The sequence below is a fragment of the Dermacentor andersoni genome, chromosome 3 (genome assembly GCF_023375885.2).
Source record: "Dermacentor andersoni chromosome 3, qqDerAnde1_hic_scaffold, whole genome shotgun sequence".
Taxonomy (NCBI): domain Eukaryota; kingdom Metazoa; phylum Arthropoda; class Arachnida; order Ixodida; family Ixodidae; genus Dermacentor; species Dermacentor andersoni.
The window spans coordinates 96,248,728-96,275,825 of NC_092816.1; the positions used below are offsets into that span (position 1 = coordinate 96,248,728).

The window sequence follows — 27,098 nt, forward strand, 5'->3', positions numbered from 1 at the left end:
GATCTGAAAAGACAGTTCACTGCAGACATTCTGTGGAAACAATGTTTGGTTAGGCAGGATGTTTTCGTCATTAACTCGGCGAGTAATGTCATTTTAGGCTTCCCAGCAATAGAAGCTTTGGGAATAGTGAAATTTTTAGACGAAGTTTCGATCCATCAAGCTGTGCAAATGCGCTTCCCCTCTTTGTTCTGCGGTTTGGGTACTATGAAAGGAGAATGCTGTATTAATCTCAAAGCAGACACCGTGCCCTATGCCATTTACACCGCTCGTCGTATACCCATCCCTCTGAGGGGACGGCATGAAACGCGAGCTAGAAGAAATGGAAAAGAACGGGGTCATTCGCAAAGTCGAAGGGCCAACCGAATGGTGTGCTGGCATAGTGCCCATCTTGAAGCCGTCCGGGCAAGTGCGAATATGTGTTGACCTAACTCAACTCACTAAGTGGGTGAAACGGGAATCAATAGCTACAATATTAGCTATTGCTCATTGCTACAGCTCATTGTGGCTGTAGCTCAAATTCATTGTGAGCTGTCATTTTCACTTTATAATCTTCCTTGGGCAGGCCGAAAATAGGTGTTTTCAACTGGAGATGGCGTGTGCTCGACACATCCACTGTACACTAAACGTTGCCAAGAAGGACGCTGCTTCTAGTGGAGTCACCAACTGTGGTCACCATTGAGGTCCGGCACATACGTGGTGACCTCAGCCAAGTTCAAACTATTTGGCGGAGGCTAAGTTCAGGATCGAAATATTGCAAGTTTGGGCCCATAGAAATGTATGGGCAACCGAAAAATTGAGTTAACTGGAGTTTAATGGAAGCTTTTTGTGTAGGTAGCCAGATAATAACATTTTGAGCCTCATGGGGTGCGCGCACCTTTCTCCACCTCTCTGTACCTCTTAAACTTATCAAATATAATGAAGCAGTTTCATTACTGCTAGTGTCCACATTATGTGTACTCATGTTTGTATTACGAAGCTTAGCATTTCTGAAATGCATGTTGTGAAAGCAGTCGCTTGAGAGCTGTGATTATTGCTGCAGGTTATTTCCAAGTTTTATTTGAAGTTGCTTTTGTGATTTGCTGTCTCGGCTTGCCCTCAGGTGATGGAGCGAGCAAAACAGGTGTGGTGGCGACTGAACGAAGTGTTCCCTCGTCGACTCTGGGTACTGACAGCCAACGCTCTGCGGCTACCTTGTCGCATGCGACCTCTTACCTTAGACGACCTTGTGCTGGACCCTCTGCATGTCCTGCGATGTGACACTCGTGTCTTCCGGTGAGTGGGTTAATAAAATGCAAACTTTACAGCATGTCGGTATTTGCCAGCACTCCCATCTTTGCACTTTGAAAATCATTTTGAAGTCACAAATATTGATGAAAGTAAGGCTGGAAACTACGGAGGGCAATGTATTGCAAAACGTTTCCAGCATTCACACTCCATGCCACCTGATCTTTCATAAGTGACACTCGCTGACCAATAATTCGTCGCCGACCAATAATTCGGACAGTTTCGCAGCACTACCACTAGTCCCATAAACGTAATACACTAGGACGACTGAAATTTCCAATACCTTACAGTGTGCTTTTCGATAATTTAGGCTCTACTTGCACGACTGCATGCCAGTTTGGCCACAGATTCGACCAGAAAGGGCAGTAGTTGTTCTGATACGTTTCTTGCATGGTCGTTGGCCGTATTATTGGTGCCTTCACAAAACTGAAACTGCAGTGGACTCTTTAAACAGAACCTCAAGGGACCAGGGAAATTGGTACCATTTATCAGGAGTTTCATTTACTGAGAGACAAAGCTGAATAGAATTCCATGAATACAAAACCAACCAACCATGAGCATGGTGTTCCGTTCAAGAGGCAGTTCAGTTTAAGCGACTTCTGTTTATTGAGATTCCACCATAATGAAGCCTAGTCGATCCAGTAGTCACCGGAAGTGCCCACAGCATGGTACAAGCCAAGCCATCCCACTGAATTCTAAAGACTGCATCTGCGGTTTGTCGTGCAAGTTCTGCGCTTCCAAAATTTTATTTACGTTTTAAGTACCATATTTACCCTAATATAGCTCGCACCTTTTTTCAGAAAAAATGGATCTGAAGATTGCCTGTGCATCACAATTGGATATGAAAGCAAAACTATGTTAGTGGCATAGCGTCCGAGCAGTCAGCTGCCCTGTCATCACCAACACAAAATAGCTACAGAGCACATTTTTGAGAAAGTTGCTATTGGTTCATTTTGTGCTTGATTACAATCTAGGGTGGTATTCTTGTTCAATAACTTTCGGGGATGCTATCACTTTCGCGAGATTGCGCACTTCTTGGCGCTGAATGCAATGTCGTAATAGGTCGCCAGCATTTCTGGTGCTGTGCCAAGCTCGCTATCACTGCACAGTGCCAGGAACACTGTTGGCCGCATACTTCGATGAGTCCTATCACTTTGACGACGTGATAGCAGTATCTAAAGTGATTGCTCGAGAATACAACGCCTATGTGCTTGATATCTGTGGCTAGTGACTCGCAAGTGGTGACAACAATGTGCTGCTTTCATTATGACAGCTCATTAAAAGAATTTCCATTTGTGAAAGTAAATTCTGCCACGGCCGCTGGATAAAAAGAAAGGGTGCGGCCTGCCACGTGAGGCAGGCGTCAATGGGAGCGAATGTCTCAGCCACAGTTGCATTCTTGGCTCCTTGGCTGGTCCGAACGGCAGTAAGTCTCGGTGATCGGATGTGTTGGTTTACACTGGCGACGATACACACGGTGTTCGAAGCGCGTTCCTCATGCATTTTCTATGGCGATCCCAGATCTCGGAGCCACCAGTCAAGGGGAGCCACCAGTCCCTGACTGGTGGCTCCGAGGCGGATCACAATGTTTTCGATGCACGCGGCAGGCTGCATCTTTTTTTTTAACCAGCGGCCGTGATCCTGCGAATCTCGTTTTTTCTGATCGCCAATGTGGGGGGCATGCCATATATTTTTTTTTTTTAAATCGGCAGCACGTTATACTGGTACCACGTGGCGCACTTTCTATCAGGATCAGACGCGATTGGAATTGACTTTTTCAGTCGCACTTGGCTCCTTTGCTCAACCTACAGGAGAGAGCCAATCGCAGTCGAGAATTTTGATCTGCTTTGGGCTTGATCCAGTATATGGATTAAGTGCGAAAGTTCGATCCGGTCTGTGACCGATATGGTCGATCTGGTCCGCGAAAGTGGCCATGTGACACCGGTATTATGTTCAGGTTCACTTTTATTTTCTTACTTTAAAGGGGCCCTCAATCACTTTTTATCGAAGTTGAGAAATGCATTTTAAGTTAGACTATTTCAGAAATACTTTCCCTTAAAAAGTACTTCTGTGCGTATGATGCCATTCGCGGTGCTCCCGTTTCTTCTTGAATGCGCGCATGTGGTCTGACCTTATGTTTTGTGTGGTTCGAGGCTATTTGAGTGTTCAAAACTACTTGAATTTAGTGGCACCTGACCCATAAACGACACCCATAAACAGGGCGGCCAAAGCTTAATTCCTACACAGGTGGCCGCAGCCAAATGTGAGCAGACGGTAGTCGGCTTCTTTCAGGAGTACATAATTCTTATTAAAATTCGAAAGCACATTTTTGCTTGCTTCAGCCCACATATTAAACTGCATCAATAAATATACACAGTAACACTATAGTGTTACGATTAGTGTTATTACGATAGTGTTACGATAGTGTTATTAAAATTCGAAAGCACATTTTTGCTTACTTCAGCCTACATATTAAACTGCATCAATAAATATACACAGTAACACTATAGTGTCACGATAGCAGCCAATAGCAGCTGCATATGGGAATCTGCTATATTATAATATAAAGCATCCAGAAAAGAGTGAGGAGCAGGCTTCTGTCAAAAAGAGAGCGTTTGAGAAAAAGTTGACTTCGCGCTCTGCTTACGAGCTCCACGCACCATGCACGATGGCAAAATTTGGCTGAGATGTTCGCAGCAGTGTACGCTACCTGGGGACTGCGTTTTTTCGCCAAGCTGTGCTTCAGGAGCCTCTTTAAGTTTGCGAAAATTTGTTGCGTGTTACAAATGAGTAAATACGGTATCAGCACAGTCCCGGGTGACTTCATTGATTGCTAGTGTAAATTTATCGGTATCGTCAAGCAGCTTCAAGTGGTGCAAAATCCACCTGCTATATCTGTGCCGACGAGGGCGACGACTAAGTGGGGGGAGGTGCCGGGCAATGACTGCTGTGAAAAAGCCTACAAAGATTCTGCTGTCACAGTGCGGTTTACTTCTACAGTTGACTTCCCTTTAATTTACTCGTTCTTATTTCAGGCACACCACAAATGTGCTTTAGTAAGGAGCAGCAAGAAGTAAACACCCAGTTCCTAAATGTTGCTCAAGGACTGCAATATACAAAGTCCCTTTGGGATGTTAAACCTAATCAATCAATCAATCAATCAATCAATCAATCAATCAATCAATCAATCAATCAAATCTGTGAGTTCTGAACCATGTTCTCTTGTCGTGCAGGTGTGCCCCTGTGCTGGAGTTGGTGCTGCACATGCTTCGGGCCCTGCTGGCAGCGTCACGCACACATCTCAGCCACCACCAGCTCGAGCACCCGATCTTGTCAACTCCCTCTGGTGCTGCACAGCTTCCACCCGCCACCACGCTTCCTGTGTCTGCGGTGGCAGGGGGAACGGCGGCGCCACCGGGGCTCGACAAGGGCTGCTCAGAGGCAGAGAAAGACCGGGAGGAACTGCGGCTGGCCCTGGTGGCTGCTCAGGAGAGCGCTGCCGTCCAGATCCTGCTCGAGTGCTGCCTGCCTACCGATGCCGAGAAGGTGCGGGGAGAGGGTTTGTTTATCTCTTGGCAACAAGGGGCAAGTGAAGTTTGCTCTTTCTTCCTGAACTTGATCAGATCACTTCAAGGTGATTATCGGCATTGATGAAGCGGGAGGCATGTTGGAGGTAACAAACTTGGAGATAGATTGCAGTGAAAATATTTACGCAGTCAAATGCAGAGTTTGCAGAGGAACAGTGATGAAAAACATGCAAGTAAACAGTGCTTTACTCTTCTATATTTTCCTAAGTTAGAGCCTAGGACAGCTGTCCCTACATACAACCAACCCAGTCTCACTGTTTGATCGTGTGGTTATGGCCTAGACTAGCGTTATATCGTACGAAGTCCTAAAAGGCCAAACTAGACATACGCGTGCCGGCATGCGAAAGCTCACGCCAATGTGCCTTATGTTTGCTGTGCCTCGCGAGTAACGGCGGTTTGAACCTACAAGATACATGCCAGCGGGTGCCCACATAGCTCACTATTTTTGCCTTGGCAGACATTGTTTTGTACTTTTTGAGGCAGCTAAAGACCGATTTGACTTGAGACAATATCTGTGCTCACACCACACTTCGATGCGTACGATCTATCCTGCACCATCTGTGCGTGCATCAGGCACAGGGACACGAGCTTTCAAGCACCGGCAAGCATACATTTAGTTTGGCCTTTACTGATTTATCACTTTAGCCTAGACTGAAAGGAATGGGTGCCAGGCAGTCTTCAATTACACTTCAGTAAACAGTAAAAAAAGGGGAGGCAGCAACTGCTGGCCTGCCTCAACATTCCCCTAACCAGTGAGGTTGCAATTGAATTTAAGCCACCTACTGGGTTATGCCTAAGCTTGTTAGCAGAGTTGTTAGACTTTAGGCAAGCGTTTGGCACTCTTTCCCATCACGGCTCTCTCTCTCCTATTTCCATGCTTTTAGTGATTCCTTGCTGCATGGTTGCCTCTAATTTCTGTCACGTTTCTACATAATTTGTTCGCAGGCCCGCTCTCATAGAATACCAGAAGTGACACGCGCACCGGCAATCAACAAGCGCTCCGTCAAAGGAGTGCTTTTGTCGAATCCTATGCTGTCCCTACACTGGCCTTTATGAGCTTTTGACAGCTCGGCTGTTCTCCCTTTGGGGAATTGTTGGCACTGTCTCCGCGCAGGTCGTAGACAGCTTGATAAGTCCTCGTCATTGTGGGTCCTTTGCCGTAGGCATTTAGACCTGACAAAATGGTGTGCGCAATCATCACCCCCCACCTTTGGTGAAGATGTCATCGCTTCCACATTCATAAGTAGGGATTTGTAGGTAATTACCCTGCAATCAAGCGATTCATGCACATTCAATTACCGTGCTGATGGAGAGTCGAGAAATTGCTTGTATACTTAGTGCGTCACGCCACCTTTTCTGCATGTTTGAAAGATGAGCGGCTTAACAGGTTTGACACACTAGTGCAGACTTAGAAAAGACGCATTTATTGCTCCTTTTATACAACAGTGCCAACTAGCTGATGTACAGTCTAGAGTGTAGACACGCTGAGGAATCGATGACGTTAAACTTGCCACGCAGAGATACTGGGCAAATGTTTACCAATGCTTGGTGCCATGCTCCTAACCTTAACGTGAAGCCTTTCATGTAGCAGTCCCTCAGAGTGCACTAATAAGCGCCACGGTTGGTTCGCACATACCTATGCCCAAGTAGAGCGAGTAACTAAGTGCCTGCTTTGACACTTTTCTGTGCAATGAACCTTGCGCAGAGTGCCAGCGACGGCTTCCTGACAGACCTTCGAGAAGTGCGTACTCTCGTCTGCACGCACCTGCACCAAATGTTCATCGCCGATCCCAACTTGGTTCGACTAGTTCATTTCCAGGTTTGTGGGCATTGTGAAGCATGCTTGATGTTGCCTGCATTATTATTATTTTATTATTTTTCTATTGTACCATCATAATTGTTAGGCTCATTACACTGAAACCTTGCTACAGTGAAGACACATTTGACTCTAAAATGTTGTCATATCCTATATTCATTCTTGTATCCTCTGATTGTATAATAATACCCCCTTATGTAATGTACTCTTGGCTTTTACGGTGCTCAAATGCATTTTTAAAAATATTGCAGCTCCTACGCACTGGCAAAATCAGTTCAAGCGAAGCTTTGATGATACTATATCCATTCGTTATATCCATTATTTTGTTGTATCCCATTTTGTCATAATGAGATTTGACGGTATATCCTGGACAACACACCAACAAAAAAAAAAGTACGAGAGACGTTCTGAAAGTAAGTTTTGTCATTTTTTTTGACGAGAGGATGGTACACCAGGTGAAACAAACAATTGCCATAAGAATCTACGCCCATTGCTGCTTCAACGATGGAATGAGCATCAGTGGAGGAGGAATGATGCTTGCTCAGAGCACCGAAGAAGAGAGAGTAGCAGCAGACTCACGTGGCGGCCAAATAGCAGCCAAATCACATGCAGCTGAGGAGTAGCAGCCAAATTACGTGGCGGTGCCTCCGATGAGCATTTCTCTAACCCCCCCCATAGAGGAATAGCTTAGTAGAGACCCCTCAATGCCGTGCGCAAAGAAAAACAAAATACCATGGTGGAAATTTATGTGCAGCCGCATGCAGGCGCACCTCACTGATTACTTCTTTTAATGACGGGTGTCCAATCTTTCGGACATGCCCGATAATTCGCACACTTTCACAGCACCGCCCTGTACCCAATAAAGTCAATAGAGAGTTTTAAAATAGGGGCCCCAATAGTTTGGGCCCCAAAGAGCTTTGCAGGTGTTAGCATTGGGGCATGCAGGAGTGAGGAGTTTTAGAATTGGGCTTTGTGTTTGCGGATAGCATCTTGCGCTGACAGTGCCACTACGGTGTCAAAGAAATATTAGAAATAATTAAATAAAACATACCATTTTATAGTAAGAGTAGTAATTCTGACTTTTTTTTGTGTTTAATTACAATTTAGAGGTTATATTGTAAGCAGCAAATAATTAGTTGTGCTTTGTTTTGAGTAACCAACTTTACGTGCCTTCACCAGCCAAGCTAAGTCGTGTTGGGCCTACAAGCCATAATATCCACAATCGAATTCGAAATCAGCGGCGTCTAATGAATCAATATTCATAACACACGCCAGTTGATAGAAAGCGATAACTGCAGTCACCTCTCCTTGCTTGTGACTTCACGCGTTACCACGAATCGAACCCAGTTTGGTGCTAGGTTAGAGCCGTCGCTTTGATGGGTGCCGCCATGTTTGCTTACGCAAACCTTTGGGGCTCCCGTTAAATCAGTGAAACAGCGTGGCCGTCGCAAAACGCAAACACAGTTTGCGTCTCGCGCATGCGCAGTGGCTTCGACGCTATTTCTTCGGGGCCCCGAACGTTTGGGGCCCCTATTCTAAAACTCTCTAATGTATAAGAACGTCTAAAATTTCGGACGCAAAAAACTTTCGCCGTATGACTTTCCGGACATTTTTTTCGTGACCGCAGGTCGGAGCGGCATTAATAGAAGGCACGAACACCGCCATTTTGATTATCTCGCTGCCTCGAGCCGGCCCTCTCGCACGCAGATCCGCTGGCAGCCGTAACCATAGCGTGGCAGCGCTAGGCCTTGGCACTTCGACGTTCGCTACCGAGCTTCTTGCTGTTCGGTGCCATATTTCTCATTGAAATATTTCGCCGCTATTAGCGATGGCGCCAGCTCCACCTTTGTAATACTCGCCAATGGCTTCGGAGCGCAGAAAGCATGGCGCGTTGCATAACGCCGGGTTCTGAAAGTCAGCTTCGCCCCAATACAGCTGTGTTACGCAGTGTAGCATGCCAAACGTTAGAAGGGGCAATTGTCACGGGACATGGCATGTTTCCTTTAATTATACACGCGTTCACCCGTCGTCTCCTATCACAGTACGAGTACCGATACGTCTAATAAGAGTACTGGCACGCTTTTAGAGCTATTTCGGACGTGCCTGAGGCGATTTCCCTTGGGAATAGTAAAAGGCATGCATTCATTGTTTGCGGACCGCCCGACTTTTCGGACGTCGGGAGTCCGAAAAATCGGACGTTGACTGTAATCTGTAAATACGTGTAAATAAATCTTCTGGAACTTCCCACCCATGTGTTAGCTGAGTGCACATGCGACACTGCAGGTTTGTCGTCCATTGAATTAGCTTCCTTTAATTCGGACTTCTTTTGATTCAAACACATTTCCTTGCCCTTTCTAGTTCGAATTATCGATTGATGGATGGAAAACTTTATTTGGTCCTGCAAGTAGTGATAATTAACCACTAAGCGGGCCGCTCTCACATCGGGACCGGAAGGCCAAGCCTCACGGCCACGTCGCGAGCCTGCTGGACAGCCCAGAATTGCTCATCCAGGTCCTGGCTGCGAAGTGCAGCCTCCCACCTGGATGCATCCTTGATCGCCGAGTCTTCAATTCTTTCGCAAGACCAGAGCATGTGTTCGAGCGTAGCTAAAGCACCACAATCTTGGCAATAAGGCTCTGTATAAGTCTCCGGATAAAACATGTTCAGTCTCCGTGGGCAAGGATAAGTACCAGTCTGTAGTAAGCGTAATGTAAGTGCCTGAGTCCTGTTTAGTTTAGGATGCAGCAAATTGCAAACCCTGCGATTAAGAAGGTAATATTTCGTGATTTTATTGTATGTGGAAGGGGAGTCTCTGTTCTCGGGGAGTACCGCCACGCCGTGGCGTGGGGCAGAGCGGAGGGTAAGATCTCGCGCTGCCTCATGAGCGGACTCATTGAGATTCGGAGGGGCTCCCTCAATCATCCCAAGGTGAGCAGGGAACCAACATAAGTAGCGTTGAGAGATCTCACATGTCTGCATAATTTTAAAAGCAACCTTAGCCACCGAGCCCTTCTCAAAGGCCCTAACGGCCGACTTTGAATCGCTATATACAAAAGACCTGCGTCTGTCAACCAGGGCGAGCGCAATAGCTGCTTGCTCCGCGACCTCTGGCCTATCAGTCCGAACGGTAGCAGCGTTAATGACACTGCCCTCATTGTCCACGACAACTAGGGTAAACACCTTCCTCTCTTCGTTAAAAGAAGCATCGACGAAGCCAACCTTCTGATTCTCATCACGAATGAGTCTCAGCAGGCAAGCCCCCCTGGCCTTTCTTCTACCCACATTTCGCTCCGGATGCATGTTCCTGGGAACAGGCTTGACGTGATACCAATTACAGACCTTCAAGGGAATACCGACATGAAGCTGCAAAATCTTCTCCTGAGGAACACCTAACTCTCTCAGAATCTTATCGAGATTCGACTGTATCTGGGTTCATTGCATTGAGGTTTGACTGTAAGTGGACTATCTTTAAAGAAAACCTCAAGGGCCCAAGGAAATTGATTCTATTTAGCAGGAGTTCCATTTACTGAGAGACATTGCAGAGAGCATTGCATGAATAGATCAACCAACCATGAGTATTGTGTTTCATTTAAGAAGCAGTTCCGTTTAAGCGATTTCCATTATCGAGATTCCAATGCATTACCAAACCTAACCTAAGTGAAAAGGCAACATTTTGTTATGGAATGAGTGAACAGTGGAAAATATTTGTTGCTGAACTTGCACCTTTGGTTTATATTGAAATAGTACTGGTGTAGAGCAAACAGTCCCATTCTGCCCTTTTTCTCTTTGTTGTCTTTGTCTACGTTAACGCAGTTTATGGAGTTCTATAATCTAATGTGGATGCAAAATAATGTCATTAACTCAGGCTCGTTGCTGCATTCTAGTTCTAGTTCCATTGAGACCATTCAGCTGCTGACTTTGGTGATCAGCTTTATAAAAAAATGAAAGAATTGTAATTGCAATATGAAAGAATTGTACACAGGGTGTCTACCAACCGGGAAAACCGGGAATTCTCAGGGATTTTGAGTAGTCTGGAAATACTCAGGGAAAACTCGGGGAATTTGTGCTTCTACTAGGGAAAATTAGCTGTAATTTTATTGAAAGTGAACGAAAGTCGGTGTAATGCTGGCTTGAGTAAGAGAGAGGAATCGCAACGAATTGTCACCGTGTCATCGGCTGGAGGAGTTGCCAGTGTACAGTCAACGGCCGACTTTCCGGATGCCCGATAATTCGGACGGCTTCGCGGCACCACCACGTACCCCATGGGGCTCTTGCATTGCCCAGGGGGCGCTGCGAAAAAGGTGCTAAAAAGCGCCCTCTGTCCTAAAATGGGTCGTACCAAGCTCGGTCGTCTGCTTCGGAAAGCACGTTTACAATATGGACCCGCCACTTTCGGTTATGTTGTATCACGGCCTGCAGTGAATATCTGGCACCGAAGATTTTTTCAGGAGTGGCACGCTGCGTAAAGGCAAGAAATTATGCAGTGCCGAATACGTGTATGCCGTTCAAGAATTAAGTGACGAAGTTTTAGCGCGGTGTCAATCGCAAGTGAAGCGAGTCGCGTACGAAGTGGAACTTCAGGTAAGGTTTGCACGCTGCTAGATTCAGGCGCAAAAACGCGAGGAGATGCTTGCTATAAATGAATCCACAGCAGCCATAAGCAGACATCATGTGTACGGAACTGCTCGAGCACACGACGGTACGCGCCGCGACGGCAGCGGTCTTTCAGCATGCCGCGATGTACGAACTGCTCGAGCGCACGATCGTTCGCGCCGCGACGGCAGCGGTCTTTCGACATGCCGCGAAACGGCGGGTCTCCTGCAATCTTTGTTGACTGCATGCCGCCAAACAAGTAATTATGCCTGCGTTGTAGTAGCGGCCATCTGTCCCTTTTAGTAACTGGTAATAACTGATGCAATGCATATGAGCTCGCACGTACGTGCGAATCGCGCAGCGCGAGCTCGTGCGCTGCTCGCTTGATGTAGCTTTTTTATGACAACGCTCGAAAATCGATCTGCTGTAATCAATACTATCTTGCTGCGCTGCCTCAACATGCTGGCTTGAGGTCAAGTATGAGCACATTTAACTCTCTAACCTGTGCTGCTCGTAGTGGGGTAGTGAATTGTCACCGAATCAACCCGGCCATTTGTGGTCATTTGCACACACATGGGCACTTCACTACTTCGCACCGGTCGAATTGTTAATTGTCGCTGTGGCCGGGTTTCGAATCGTGAATCACCAGCCATGCCTGCTGCTATGTCGGTCTGCCGTCGGGACTGTAGGTGCAAAAGACCGAATTTCAGAACGCAGATCTATAATCAAGCAAGCTTCAAGACAGGTGAAGCAGTCAGCATGGCGCGAAGTTTCGCTTACCCAGCGCGAGGAACTGCAGTTATACAGCGCGCCCGACGCTCCGCTTCGTGAGGCTTGAAGGGAAACGATAGAATCGGATGTTGGGATTCCGGCCTTCTTGTTCATGGGAGCCCACGACGCAGCAGTATCGACGGTGACGCGTTTTCGATGCTGAGCTAGGTCCCTCCGGGTCGGCGTCGCCGATTCCTTCTGCTTCCAGCATTACGTCCCACGGCACACGGAGAGTCCGTTTTCGTTAAACTATAGGCTGCGACCAGCTCGCAGCGTGGTCGACGTGGTCTGTGAGAAGTGACGAGCCTTTTCGCACTCGCAACAGGGCAGAAAAAAGTGCGAATCGACGCAAAACTCGGCCTAGAAACGTGCTTCGCCACAGCCAGGACTCAATACGACCCAAGCTGGTACGACCCAGATGTCGTTTCCCGCGCCGCCACCAGGCGCCGCTACTATACCTCAAACTCCAGCGCAAGACGCCCATAGAACGTCTCCTAAAACGTTTCTGAAATTTTGGACGCAAGAACACTTCGCCGTGCGATTTTCCGGACATTTTGCCGTGACCGAAGGTCCGAAACGGCATTAATCAATGCCACCACCGCTGCCGTTTTGATTGCCTCGCCGCCTCGAACCAGCGCTCTCGCAAGCAGATCCGATGGCAGCCGTAGCCACCACCGCCGCAACGCTAGGCCTAGCTGCTTCAACGTTCGCTGCTAAGCTTCTTGCCGTTCGGTGCCGTATTTTTCATTGAAAGAATTGCCACTGTCAGCAATGGCACCGACTCCGCCTTTGTGGTCATCGCGATTCCATGGCTTCGACGCTCGGAAAGCACAATGCGTTGCATAAAGCCGGTTTCCGAAAGTTAGTTTTGCCTCAGTACAATTGTGCCATGCGGTGAAGCATACGCAAATGTATTGCGGTGAAGCATAAGTGTGGCAAGGGGCAATTCTTCCGGGACACATTATGTTGAGACAAAGCGCAGAGAAAACACGAGGACAAGAGAATAAAACGAAGACGCAGCGCTAGTTATGTAGTACCAAGTAGCCCACCAGTCTGTTCTCTTGAACACATTATGTATTCCTTAATTATACATGCATGCACCCGTCATCTCCTGTCACAGTCGGAGCACCGATATGCCTAATAAGTGTACTGGCAGGCCTTCAGAGCTTTTTCGGTTGTGCCTGTGGAGATTTAAACCCATAAGGGCAATAAAAGACATGCATTCTTTTTTTCTAACTGCCTGATCTTTCGGACATTTTTGCGGCCCCTAGGGAGTTCGAAAAATCGGACGTTGGCTGTACAACTGACCAAGAGAATGCTTCAAATGGTCTGTGGGGCGAACGCGCGGTGGAAGGAGGATTAGCGCACAAAGGACCTACACATTGAGGAATGGACAGGAAAGGAAGTGTGCCATCACTTCTTTCAAGGAGCTTGAGCTCAAAAAACAAAGTGGTGGCTGACGCCGAGATGCAGGTGACCTTTATCCAAACCAAATAAACACTTAAAAGCAGTGAAACGCAACACTGAGGTGTTTTGCAAGTGCTGAAAGTATGTCATGGCAGTTGAGGTTGACTTTCTAGCTGCTGAGAGAGAATCTCACTTGTTACAAACTTCGGTCCTCATACCAATGAGCTTTCTATAAGTTGATAGAAATAGCTCATACTTGAAAATATTTGCTTCTGTATGCATATCCCTTTTATTCGTATTTGAGAATTCGCAATCAATTTGCAATGGGTTTTACCATTTATTTAAAGATATTTCATTCACTGTGCATCTAACACCTGCCTCCAGAACATATGCCTCCAGGCAGCTTCATTTCTTTCTTTATGCAGATATATTTTGTAAACTTGTCTATGAATGGTTACTTACACCCTTACTGACAAACTGACCACAACATGGGGAGTTCAGTGCAACTTGCATGCTTTCTTTTATTTTCAGGTGAGCAAGAACATATCACTGGCTAAATGTGTTGTGACCACTTTTATAGTTCATGAAGAGTTTAGATTTTCTGTTCTGTCTACTTTCCTGACTGTGTGGGTTGGTTTTATTCATGCTGACCATGCTGCATGAAAGTACAGGAGGTGCCATCGTGACTGGGGATACCTAATCAATAGTCAACCAACGATTGCTGCAGTAGTGTAGTTTGGATCGCTACTTGCTAGTGTTCTCGAAGTTGTTGTCATGTTTGGGAAAGCACTACCGATACTCTTTAATTTCAGTCCAAGAATCAACTATGGTAAACCATGTGTTCCCTTTAGTATTTGAGTGCACGTCTTTGGCATGACGTGCTAATCTGTGTGTACGAAATGTGGCTCTGCTGGTGCTTGTGCCATCCTGACATGCTGCACTGTTCTGGTCTCCCTGCAGGGCTATCCCAGTGAGCTCTTGCCGGTGTCTGTGTCGCTTATCCCATCAATGCACATCTGCTTGGATTTCATTCCAGAACTTCTGAGTCAGCCTCATTTGGAGAAACAGGTAGAACATGCTGTGTATGACTGTAGATCTTCACTCTGCTGGTACAGCATCTTAAATGTTTGGTGCAATCTTTTGCTAAATGTCTATGACTGCTAAGCAGGCTTGTTGGCTTAACATATTAGGCTGAAAAGTGTAGCTGTCCCACAGCATGTAAAAAAAAAATATACCTTTAAACTGATTTTGCAAGTGGCCAACTGGAAAGGACATCTGAAAATACAGGCATAGTTTAGTGCAGGCTGTACAGCAGTCATTTCAGTTACTGCAAGCCTTCACAATGTATGGAACAGCAAAATTAAATGCCGCAGGCTTGTTTGTCTTGCATCTCATTCTCTCTGGGGTATGTGCATATTTCCATGCATGGACGTTAGAGAGAGGACTCTTAGTTTGAATATGGCTGTATCAGTGATGATCTTGCTGTATTGCCACAAACAATGCCGCCGCCGCAGAGAAACTACTCACATAGGCATTTCAAAGCTAAGGCTTTTGCGTCTGTTCTTGTCAGCTGATATACTTTTTTTTCTGTTTTATTTTCAGGTTTTTGCTATTGAATTGGCATCTTACCTTTGTCTACAATATTCCATCGCCAAGTCACTCAGCATAGCTCGCTTGTGCATCAATGTAACGCACACGCTACTAGGAGGTGAGCTTCTTTGTTTATCATCTAGTTTAGTGTTATGGTAATCATTGACTGACAAGGGCTGTGTCCAATGTGTGGGGCTAAAAGCTCACATAGGTTACCGGAAATGTCTTTTTTTCTCTGTCTTTTTTCTCCGTGATATGCATATGAATAACCAGAGGTGTGTGCATGAACTTGCAACATCTTGCTCATAGCCAGGACGAAGCATAGTAAATTACGCAATAAATTATTTCAGAAAAAATTCTCTACTTTAGGCACAGCTGCCTTGTTTAGGTACAGAGGCCCACAATTACATGGCGTCTGCGGTGCAGTGACCGTCAACGTTTAGTTTAATCATTAACACATGACTGGGCGAGTTGGTATGAATTTAGTTCTGAAGGTGCCGTGGACCCAGACAGACTGAAAAGAAGGCACCTTTGTTTTTCGTCTTTGTCTTGGTTCTGCTACTGCTAAAGAAGTTGTCAGTTATGAACTGTGACATTATGACCAGTATCGTTAACAAGAATGCGGAACGGGTGCATGTGGAAATGTAGCGTCTGAGTTTGCATTGGCTACTGTATACTGTATTGTCACTCTTATAACCCATGCCCACCTTTAACCCTTGAGAAGAAAAAAACTACCAAATGTAAAACTTGAGCAGATAGCCACATACAGCTACAGTTGCTTTTCTAAAAGAAACCTGGCACCACTGTCACCAGAGAGCTTTGTCAAGTGTCCACCTCCACTTTATGTGCTTAAATTTCCTGAAGTTTTGACATAGCTAGTATGCACAGTACTGTGCTTATTTGAGAAACAGCAAAAATACAGTATGTGGTAGGTCGAGAAATTCAGTTGCTGCCTTCTGTTTCGTAATTACCGTATTTACTCAAATCTAACGCACACTTTTTTTCCGATGCAACGGGTCCAAAAATTGCGCGCGCGTTAGATTTGAGTGCGACCCTAAATGTGCGTTACCGTATCGCCATCACCATTTCAAGATGGCCGCCTCGTACATGCTTCGAGCCTGGCTGCCGTAGCTTTCTCCATGTGTTGTAGTAGGTGTGCCTAGGTAATGCTTCCTTTGGCTTAGGTTAGTGCACCATCCGTCTTCCCGTTTTCTGCGTTTGCTCTATCAGCATGGGAGTGCTGACCGCAAAGATATGCCGGGTTCATCACGATGCCGCAATTAAAAGGAAAGCGATCATGTGGGCAGAGACAGACGGAAATCGTGCCCTATCACGGGCATTTGGAGTTCCCGAAATTTGTGTGCGGGACTGGCGCAAACAGGACAGGTGTTCTACACCGGCAGATGCTACATACGGCACGACCACGTGGCCCCTATCTTGAAAGTGATATGTGGTGGAAACGAGAGTCTACGCATCTAGGTGCACTGCACTGTGTTCTCGTCGCTTAGTTTGCGTCGAAGCGAGTGGCCGCACAAAGGTCGATTCCCTCGGTCCTGCTACCGCACTTCTTCATTCCAGCGGTCATTGAGTGAGACGTATTCATGCTTGTGTGCGCGTGACACCATGCTTGTTAATTTAGTTCGTAAGCAAATCTTTAAAAGTTTACACGTGGCCGATAAAACTACTATCCTTACTTTTTGTATAGCTGTTCACTAATTTGCTATCGTAATCGATGCTTCACCTTTTGTGCGAAACTTCAACATTTCTTTTATCTCAACGTTAATGCGTTGGGAGTAAATCTTTGTTTTTTTTCCAAATGAGAGATAGTTGTATTTCTGTATGAAAGAATTAGGTGTACAGTACTGTAAAGGACTTTTCTTTCTTTAGGTCAAAGGCAAATCAAGGCGTTACAATTGAGGGTGCGTTAGAATCGAGTGAATACGGTAGGAATTACAGAGGAGTTTGCTTATTGTATAATGACTACCTCTTATTGCCAACCCGTTATTGCCAAGCAACCTTTGCAACTCCACAGCAAATGATCATTCCCTTCTAGCGCAGCGTGGCTCCATGACATTATGGAGCACATTGCCCTTAAACTGCACCTGAATGTGAAATTCCCGTTAAGCATGCATCCTCGCTTCAACTTAAGCTTTCTGAACTTTTGGCACAGGTGATGTGCAAAAGATTACCATGCATAGTAATCTGGAAACCCACAGAAATATTCTATTTAGCAGGTTGAGGATTTCAGTCGCTGTATTCCTTTGGGGAGTTATACGCACTGCAGAGGAGCTCACTGTGCAGCCAATATCCCTTACAGCCTGACAGACTTTCTTGTGACTCCACAGCGAGTGACCGTTTCCTTCTCCTGTTCCCCCCACCCCCAGTGCTTCCCAGCTATCAGCGGCCCCTGCTGTTTCTGCCCGCGCTGCCTGCCCTGGTGCGCATGTGCCAAGCCTTCCCTCCACTGGCCGAGGACGTGGCAGTGCTGCTGCTGCAGCTGGGCCGTGTCTGCCTTTCCCAAGAATGCACCACGGCGCCACCTCAGCTGGGTGAGCAGCCCTTCGGGGGCCACCACTTATACAGTGGTGGGGTAACAGGCAGTCTATACATAACATTGATAATCATGCACTCTTTCTTGTAGTTAGCCTATTACGTTAAAGGGACACTAAAGTGAAAAATGATTTCTTCTGCATCAGTAAATTACCGTTCTACAACACCAAAAACACCACTCTTACAAAGATAAGACGTTTGGTAAGCCAGAAAAAGCGCAAGAACGAAATACGGGTGGCGACGCCTACTTAAGTTTCCGCACCTGGCGGCTGTGACGTCTTGGATTTTTATGGCATCTTCTAGGGCCTACTAATTATATATAGCGGTACAGATTGACTACATTGTGTTCTAAAGGAACGAAATATTAAACATGTCAAGTTTCGGGAACCTTTATTCAGCCAACGCGGCCCAAATGCGAAAACATACTTTGGAATCCCTGACGTCATGCTGGCGCACCGGCGCTGGGGTTTCGGCGCGAAATTCAAATACTGATACTTGGACCTTCATTTTCTCATCTAATAATCAAACTATTTTTTTGAAATGACTCTTGCAGTGTTCTCAAACAATGCTTCATTAGTCTAAACTGATTTATTGTTTCGCTTTAGTGTCCCTTTAATGACAATCGTAACTCGTTACCCAGAAGTTTCACTTGACATGAAAGTACATTCATTATTATTATCCAACATTTGTTACAAGCGTACGCATTGTTATCGACAGAAAATTTAGAAAATTTTATATTTTCTTAGTTATAGTATCTGTGTTGTATCGAGGTTGAACTGTATTTATTTGGACAGGAGTTCAGGGCCCATTGATAAGGGCATAAAGCAATTAAGGACTCGGGTGGCATGTGAAATGTGTAAGTTTGCTCGCATGGACATTACACATTGTCGTGTTGTAGTAACAAAGAACCAAACATTGCCAAAAGAGTGAGTTATGATTTTATAGCAGACTGATAGCGAAATTTATTTAGAGAAAGGCGGAGAGGTCATCCTGAGTGGTAGCTTGCTCTGGCCTGCTACTGTGCACTAATTTCAGTAGGCATGTATGAAACTGTGGTGCTTAGCTTCCTCAAACCGGAAGACAGCCGAAGGACATATACCTATTTGCTTTTCAAGTTAGTTCTTATAGCCGACTGTTACATTACTTACATGGAAAATTTATTTTTGTTTAAGTACTACTGTTAGATGTGAAACGCAGCATCTTGATGTACATGGAGAAAGCAAACGTCTTCTCATGTTCCTTGTTATAAGAAGGATTTTTCTTAAGACACAAAAGGTAATGTGTAACTATGTGTGGTAGGTATGTATGTTGTTGCTGTACCCTGGATTTTTGAGTCAACTTGTGGTATTGAAAGCACACTTTACGGCTGCTTCCACTCGTCTAGATCAAATAAGCATCAATTTCGACAAAAGCAACAAAAGTACCTCATGCATTCCACCATATGAGGGATAAATATCTTACACAATTGCTTTTGAATTAATATTCTGAAAGATTGAAGGCAATGCGTGTTATATTGCGTGAAGTTAAGGTCCTTCCTGTACAGACTTGATCAGGAGGCAAGCAGTGGCTCGCAAGAGAGAACTGAAAAAGAGCAAATTCAAAGAACATAGCATCATGTGATACTAAACTGCCAGGAATACTTCGTCAATTTCACTAAACAACTACTGCTTTTGACACGGAAAGCACGTTCTGCCGTTCTCTTTCTTTTCTTTATATTTTTTTCTAGCAGATTTAATGAGGTTTCTGTGCACTTCTCTTTCACTTTCATTCGACTTGTGATTAGTTTTGGTTCATTCCTTGATGCAGGTTTTTCAGCCAATCAGCTGGAGAAGTCAGCAGTTAACGTAGATGAGAAGGAGGTTCTTGAAGGTCGTGTTCCGAGCAACAGCGCCCTCTGCAGTGCAATCCAGAAGTCCTTTGCAGACTTGTGTGACAATGCAGTGCTCAACCGGACTATCTACTAGACCGGCTACAGTGGTCGAATTGTTTGGTGCAGTTGCATGTTGTGTGGTTGCTGGGATCACCAATGTGCCTCCTGCTTTGTACAGGCCTAATGGGAGCATTCATCCAACTTACTGAACTGGCTGCGAACATTGTATACATTGTTGAGGGACATGCGTCTCAGAATGCAGGCATTTCCCATAGGACCCACCCAAGGTAGGCACGCTCTTTTTTAACTGGTCTAAGGGGTATGTGATATTTACTGTGGATCACATCATTGTCTAACAACATCACATTCTTTTTACGCGGCTATTGTATATAGGACTCCACTTTGTGTGGGCAAGAACTCGTGTAGTAATTTTTTTTTTACTTTAGTCATGTTCATTTCTCCTGATGTAGTTGTTGCCCACTGTCGCTCTTAAAGCCGCCTTGTGAATTATGTTTGGCATGTTGCCTAATTTATATCATTAAAGAAATGGAGTGTTCGATTTTGTGTTGTTTCTTTTTGTCACATATTTTGCAAAGTTTTGATGTGCCTAAGGTGTGGTGTATGTCTTCATTGCCTCAACATTTCTTTAACACCTTTATCATTTCAATAATGTGCTAGTGATATGCAGCATTGTCATTAAATGTCACTTCAAGTGTTAACAAAGAGTCTGCGGCACACTCCGTGCCTCTGCCTGGTCTTGCATTTGTGTTTTTCATTAGCATGCGTGCCACCACCTGAATTTTTGGTCAAGCTTACAAATATTGGCACCGCCTGTGTTAAGGCTTTACGAATGTTGCATAAAGTTCTACAAAAAATTATTTTGTTTGAAAATGTTTTGCTCATCGGGCTCCGTACCTTCCGTTGTATATTGTATTTTGATGGTGAAAGGATGCAAAAGGGACACTTGCTTTAAGCAAGCTTGTTCAAAAAAGTTCCTTAAGCAAGTGAAATTGACAATAGCTCAGTTACTCAAACAGTTGCAGTTTCACCTAAAGTGGCAAAGCACTAATAACGATGAGAAAGTATTAAACAACTATGAAGTAAAGATCATTGTTATATTGCCATATAAATTGTAGTAAATATTTGCTTTCTAATTAATTTAAGAAGCATAGTGTTTTACTCGATACTGCGAACATTTGCTGGCACAATGCTGGTGTGATGAAGAGCACGAACAGAGGGGAATGAATGCTTCATGCTGCCTCTTGCTTCATCGAAGCTTGACATTAGGCAACCTCCAACAGTAAACATGCGGGAAGACAGCGCACTTGAATCTACCAGCCATCTGAGCTTGTCGAGCCTTCCATGGCCTCCGAGATTGCGCATGATCTTATCAGAGACCTGAACGTTAAATGTAACCCACGGCGACAGTGAAAATTCGTCTGGAGTGTCCATATAATTGCTATCGCAATAAAATAGTTTGTTGCTTCTCAATTGTATTTGCTCTTCCAAGTGTGCTGGTGCTCACTACGCTGTGTCTTAAGGGGGGACGCTGCTTTTGCATCATGAAAAATGGCCAAAAAATCGATTTCATTGAAAATCACATTATCAGTTTCTATAACTCTTTTTTTATTTGATTCCAAAATATCATCACTGAAAACTACGTAGAAGTGCCCTAAAATTTGTTGTATCAGCTAAGGTGGCGAAAAATTTCGCAGAAATTGCGAAAGAAGAGCGTTTTTCAAGCCACAGTGTCTCCAGAACGGCGCCTCTGAGCGCCGCTATCTTGGTCTCGTCGGAAAGCACATTTGTTGGTCTTCAAATTTGCCGCTTCAGATATCTCCTCCATACAGATACAAGCACACAAAACAGCAAATGAGTGAAGGTTATGCCAGAGTCTGCGCTTGACTGTGCCCGCCAGGCGACTCCAGCGCAGTTCGCCACTGGTCCGCCGCTCGCATCGTCTGCTTGGCTGCATGCACCTCGGGAGGTCTGGACAGTCTCCACTCTCCGTAATGTCGACCGTAATGTCCGTAGTGCCTCGAGACATTCCCCAAGATCGATGTTTTATGTCACCGTCGCTTACCTTGCTTGAGCAGAGAAGTAAAATGATGAAGCAGTGAAGAATTATAGGCTTTTGCAGTGCAGAATTGCCAATGATCCAGATGCTGCACTGTAAATAAATAATTTTGTGAAAGCCACCACAGCAGGAAGTTTGTTTGCAGACTTTTTTTTTTTTTGTCAGTGTGTAATTGTACTTAACAAAATATGTATACTTTAAATTTCGTGATAGTCGCAACCGCTGGTGAGTTTCGCATTCTCCCGTCGTGCAGCTCGACGTGTCGCGCGTTGTCGCGAAGTGCCGATAACGCGCACGCGGCATAGACTCTGCGACTCTGTTCATCTAGAATTTGCTGTGCAAAATCTGCGCACAAGCTTGCGCTGCACCTTCCAAACAAGCGCACGCGCGAAGTTGGCAGGCGTGCGCGATAATTGCCTGCTGTTCGCCCGCAGACCCAAGCTCCGCTTTACGCACACAGCCCTAAGTCCAGCCCGTACGCGTGACCTTACTCCAGGTCCCTGATATATATGTGGTATACAGGTAAGAACATGTCAAGGGCGAGATTTTCGTGACGAATTGCCGTTGGCGACCCCCGCAACTTTTGCCTATAACCACCGCTGCTTCATCTAAATTAAACGAACAAAGTTGCGGTTTGGTATCCAACGATGATCGCAGGTCATTACGACTAACCCACGCAAAGTGCGTGGTCATGAACTTCTCAGTATCACACTTCAATGTGCCTGGAGATATATGCACAGTAGATATCACAATTTCGTCTTTCATTTATATGGCACAGACATCCACCCGCACAGCTGCTGGCATTTTCCTCTTGCGAGTTTAGAGGAGAAATATACATACATTTTGTCCTTTGCGCATATGGCAACGCCTCCAGCTCGTGAGTCCACGTGCGGTTCACAAACGAATTGAAACTAACGGGGCTTTGAGCCATTGCATTTCTTGCTTGCTTAGGGGGGTATGAGCCATTCCTTATGAGGGTATAAGCCATTGATGACAGTTTTTGACATGCTGTTCTCTATGTTGTATACGTGATTAGAAAGAATGCATAAGCACTGTTTGCTTCACTTTGCTGAGTGCTTGTGGTCTCTGCCTACGAGGCTTTGAGCCAATGCATTTTTTGCTTACTTATGGGGGTTTTAGCCATATAAAAATACACGGCGACCTCGCCATATACAGCTTCGCTGTAGAACACATGTGATTACCTGCGGAACTGTGGCACAACGAATCTCATCTATCAGAGTGCATGAAACTGAACCTGGGAGGCTGCAGCGGACGTAAAGCCGCGTCCTTCGAAGTGACGTTCTGCTTGCGTCAGCCAGCGCGCTGCGACAACAAAGAGCACAGAGCTACAGCTCGCTGGATGCCCGCCACTGGGTTACGTAAGCAGAACGTCACTTCGAGGGGCGCGGCTTCACTTTCTCCAGCCTCCCAGTTTCGGTTTCACGCACTCTGATAGATGAGATTCGTTGTGCCACAGTTCCGCAGGTAATCGCATTCTTTCGAACCCAAAAGCTTATACAGCATGTAATTTCCTAATTACGATGAGCCCAGTCAAATTATAAGTTTGAAAGAGAATAGATTTTTCTTAATAACTGATTGCCACATACTACCCGTCACTCCATGGTCAACACCAATTTGGTGGTGATTTTACACGCTTGTGTTTTGTATTGATAGTATAAGTGGCATTGCAAATTGCATAATGTCTTTATGGTTGCTTCCAAGTGCCTGTGATATGCGTTATCGCCCTTTCTTTTGTTCATCATGTCATAAACCTGTCTGGCTTCCTGAAATTCGTGGATATTTAACTAAACATGGCTTCGTGTAATGGTTGTTTGCAAAGGCAGCTTTGAAATTGCAAAGGGTGTACAGCCACATGCCGCATGAGAAAAAGCAAGGAATCACGTACAGGAATCTGGTGATTAATTGCAGTACAGCACTCTATTTTTTTCTTAAACATTTATTTAAAAAAGGGCATCTTAGAAGGATCCTGCACTGACATTTTGTATTGTACACAAGAAAGGTCAGGATTTTCAAGGCACAACCCACTGTCTGCACAGCAAATGCTATGTGATCAGCAAATGTCTATGGTATTATCACGTCAAGCATGCTATGTCAAGATGCACTATTCGTCCGGCATCTTTTGAGATGTCTGTAAATGAAGTCCGTTGTCCACATTACGCACACCAAGAAAGAGCCAATGCTGATCATGTGAAGTAGTCCATCGTATGACCCGATTTCGTCCTTGTAGTAACCTGAGGAAGAGAAGAAAAACGTGCGCAAAGAAATTGTGCATCCAGTCCTGCTGATGACGGTACAGCCATTTTTAAAGAGAACACTTGGTAATAAAGCAAATATTACTGAAGCACTTCCATACTTGTCGGAAAAAATATTTGATGGCTGAAATGATGCTTTAGGCTGACCTTGATGTGTTAAAATTGGTTTTCATGCCTTCATGCAACAGTTTTGTACCCACAAAAAAAACAAAAAAACAGCAAGTTACTGTGGGAGACCAACTATCTTTCTTTTCCCCCTCGGCTTCATTTCGTACCTCAAGATAGAATAGCGGGATCAAGGACCACAACACAATGTATAACACACAGCCATGAAACTGGGAATCTAATGCCTCTGATGCATGGTGTGTGTGCGAGCCACGATATTTCGAGCACAATGAAACTTCTGTGCACATCACTGTACGAAGGAACACACTGCAATGGGCTGGCCTTATGTCGTGTTTACCTTGATGAAGTCTTATAGTTGTATTCTGCTGTTAGAAATTAGTCTATGTGAACCAAAAACTCCTTCGAAATTATCATGAAAAAAATGCTTTCGCGGGAGTCAGCGAGCTTTAGCATATCAGTAAGCGTGTTGGCCATTGTGGAAATACAGTTAACTCGAAAGGTGGACGGTAGCACCCTTCATATGCGCACCTATGAAGGTTGTCTGCGCCAGCTCCACACAGTCTCGGCAACAGTGCTGATAGCGCTATCTTGTGGCCTAGAGTTTAATCAGAGAGGACACGGAGCTCTTGTTGATAATAGTGACCAACCATATTCTACTGAGCTACTGTTGGCGACTCCAAGTAAATGCGCGCTACCTAGCGGCCGCGCACAGAAACAGTCGATCCAGTTTCAGATTTGAAGCGAAAGAGGGTGTCCTATCATGCGCTATAGTTACTGTACTAGCTCCCTCTAGGGATGGAGCCTATACAGTAACATTAGCATGCGCTGAATGCCTCGTAGTTCTCAAATCGTCGTGATGCCGCCGCGCACAAGCCCGAAAATGAAAAAAGACCGATGTTGAAAGACTTTTGTTGTGTACTATTACGCATATCATCGCAGTGGAAAGATGGCAGTGTATGATTTCATCATTTCTAGGAAGCAGATGATGCGCATCGGAGAGCAACTTGGATAAGAAACTTGCGCGTTGGAAACGGGTGACTGATACTATACCCGCAACATAGGAGAGTGTGGGTGTCGGCCAGTTGGTTATTCCATGATCTTGGGAAGTTAGCGCAAGAAAACATGGGACTTGAAGAAAGGGACAACCCGAAGTGGTACTGACAACTGATGATTTAATGAAAGGAACGCCAAGCTTCAAAGTTGTGCAGCATCGTGGAAAGAGGAAGCACGGGCTTGGCCTCCTGTGAAATCAAGCTTATAAATTCGAATGTGCCTTGCACGACATGTGTCATATATAAAATTCCACTAAAATGCGGCAGACATTACATTGGGCAAACCGGTAGGTGCGTTAACATTTGCTTGCGTGAGCATGAGCGTTCCTTGGGGGCTGCTGGAGGGTCGAACTTGGCTATTTATTGCCGTAGTTGCTTGGGCTGCTCACCTTTTTTTTTTTTTTTCAAAGACTGAGATAATCGGCAGAGAAAAGTGGCCAGCTGGAAAGGGCGATTGCAGAGGCAAGTGGCCATGCGACGCTTTAAGGATGGTAATTGCCTTAGCTCGCTGTTAGTTGTGGTTTCTCAGAAATAACTTTTGTTTCTTTCCATGTGATACACACGTGTTTGGTGCCTAAGACTGTTTGCATTTATCTTAGTTTTTGTGTCGCACCCTTGTTTAAGGTCGCTGTGTGTATTTATTGGTTTTTACGTTGCTTTTTGGGTGCACGCGTGTGTCTGATCTATATAAGCTCAGCGTTTGTTTCATTAAATCATTAGTTGCCAGTACCGCTTCGTGTTGTCCCTTTCTTCAAGTTCCATGTTTTCTTGCGGTAACTTCCAAAAACCACTATACCAGTATCAATACACTTCACTCGTATCGACTTCTTTATTCCCTGCGAGTAGAACATTGCTTTCCTTTTGTTTAATTTAGATATCTTGCTGGCGTTTCAAACGGCAGAGTGTACTTTGTTTAGGCATACGCTTTGATAAATTATAGTGATGTACGCCTAAGCTTCATTTGGTTTTTGTTCGTTCATAGTCTTCTGCCCCAGGTTTAGTGGTACTACTGCTTTAAGCAGCAGGAATATTCTCGCTAATATACTTTTGTCGGCAGGCACGGTAGCAGGAATTGTAACTGCCTCGGAAGGTCCGAAGTTGGTCAAGACACATGTTATGCCGCGAAGCGACATATCGTTTTCATATTATGCTTTAGTCTATAGCAGTACAAGCAGAAGGTGCTGTGTTCACATTCAACTCGGTGAGTTGCCAAAGTATTTGCTCGCAAGAAATTTCGAAGCAAATGCAAACAGCGCTCTTCCAACTTTGAAGCATTCGACCTGCGTGCGCACAGCGCCACTACTTTGCTTTCTGACACTGTGCACAGAGTTAATTTCCGTTACATCTGGTTCAATTCATTTCTAAGTCATGTATTTACACTGATAACTCACTTTGCCAAAAGAAAAGCCTCGCCAAATTTCAGAAACCTGTTGGAGGAAATTCAACATGGTTCAGTTGGTTGTTATTCACGTTTCATCGGGGTTGAGAACTTCTACAGGCGGCAGGTGTCGGCTGTGTATCAGCTAATTATTAAAAAAAAAGGTGCACCCAGACTCACAAACGGAACTCTTGTTTTTATCCCAATACACATTGAGCAGATAACTTTACTGTTTTTAGCCTTGTTCTATCCGTGCAGAACATCTGTATTTAGCTTCTGAAAGCACGACAGACGTTGCTGCCTATACATTGGGGGATGCTATATGTGGTATACTGCAACACGAGTAGCTGTGCGGAGTTGATTATGAAGGTCGAAAGCAGTCAGGTATTGTACCTGTGGCAGTGGAGCTACCACGCGAACAAGTGCTTGCACCTTTCGGAGGCCAGCAACGCATAAACACTTCCTTTCTTTTTCGAATCTCAGGCCCGTTTGAAAAGCTCTGTGTTTAATATAATCTGATGCGGCTCGCTGGGCAGGCCGGACGTTTGCGCGCACAGCACGACTATTTCCGCAATTTCGTCGCTCATATCTTTGAGACTGATCAAAATTAGGTGATCGGCAGCAAGGCCTCTTTCTGCTTCCACGAGACACCTCGATTCGACGCCGCAGAAGAGAAATACGACCACCGCAACAAGCGAAAGAGCCGCCGTGAACCTGGCTGCCG

General features: G+C 45.3%; 2 protein-coding genes across 5 annotated transcripts in view; one reads left to right on the forward strand and one right to left on the reverse strand.

The window, feature by feature from the left end:
• Positions 1-20,027, forward strand: part of IntS2 (integrator complex subunit 2) — a 59,359-nt gene extending 39,332 nt beyond the window's left edge. Inside the window, exons 15-21 of the mRNA XM_050188821.3 lie at positions 1,100-1,272; positions 4,518-4,830; positions 6,577-6,690; positions 14,419-14,526; positions 15,061-15,166; positions 17,433-17,597; positions 19,405-20,027. Coding sequence (XP_050044778.1) covers positions 1,100-1,272; positions 4,518-4,830; positions 6,577-6,690; positions 14,419-14,526; positions 15,061-15,166; positions 17,433-17,597; positions 19,405-19,562 — 1,137 coding nt within the window. The 3' untranslated portion in view covers positions 19,563-20,027. The remainder of the gene's footprint in view (positions 1-1,099; positions 1,273-4,517; positions 4,831-6,576; positions 6,691-14,418; positions 14,527-15,060; positions 15,167-17,432; positions 17,598-19,404) is intronic.
• Positions 20,028-23,458: 3,431 nt separating this feature from the next.
• Positions 23,459-27,098, reverse strand: part of LOC129387480 (uncharacterized) — a 51,341-nt gene continuing 47,701 nt past the window's right edge. For all 4 annotated transcript variants that reach the window (XM_055076406.2, XM_055076404.2, XM_055076408.2 and 1 more), the window contains one exon: positions 23,459-23,797. In XM_055076406.2, coding sequence (XP_054932381.1) covers positions 23,658-23,797 — 140 coding nt within the window. In that variant the 3' untranslated portion in view covers positions 23,459-23,657. The remainder of the gene's footprint in view (positions 23,798-27,098) is intronic.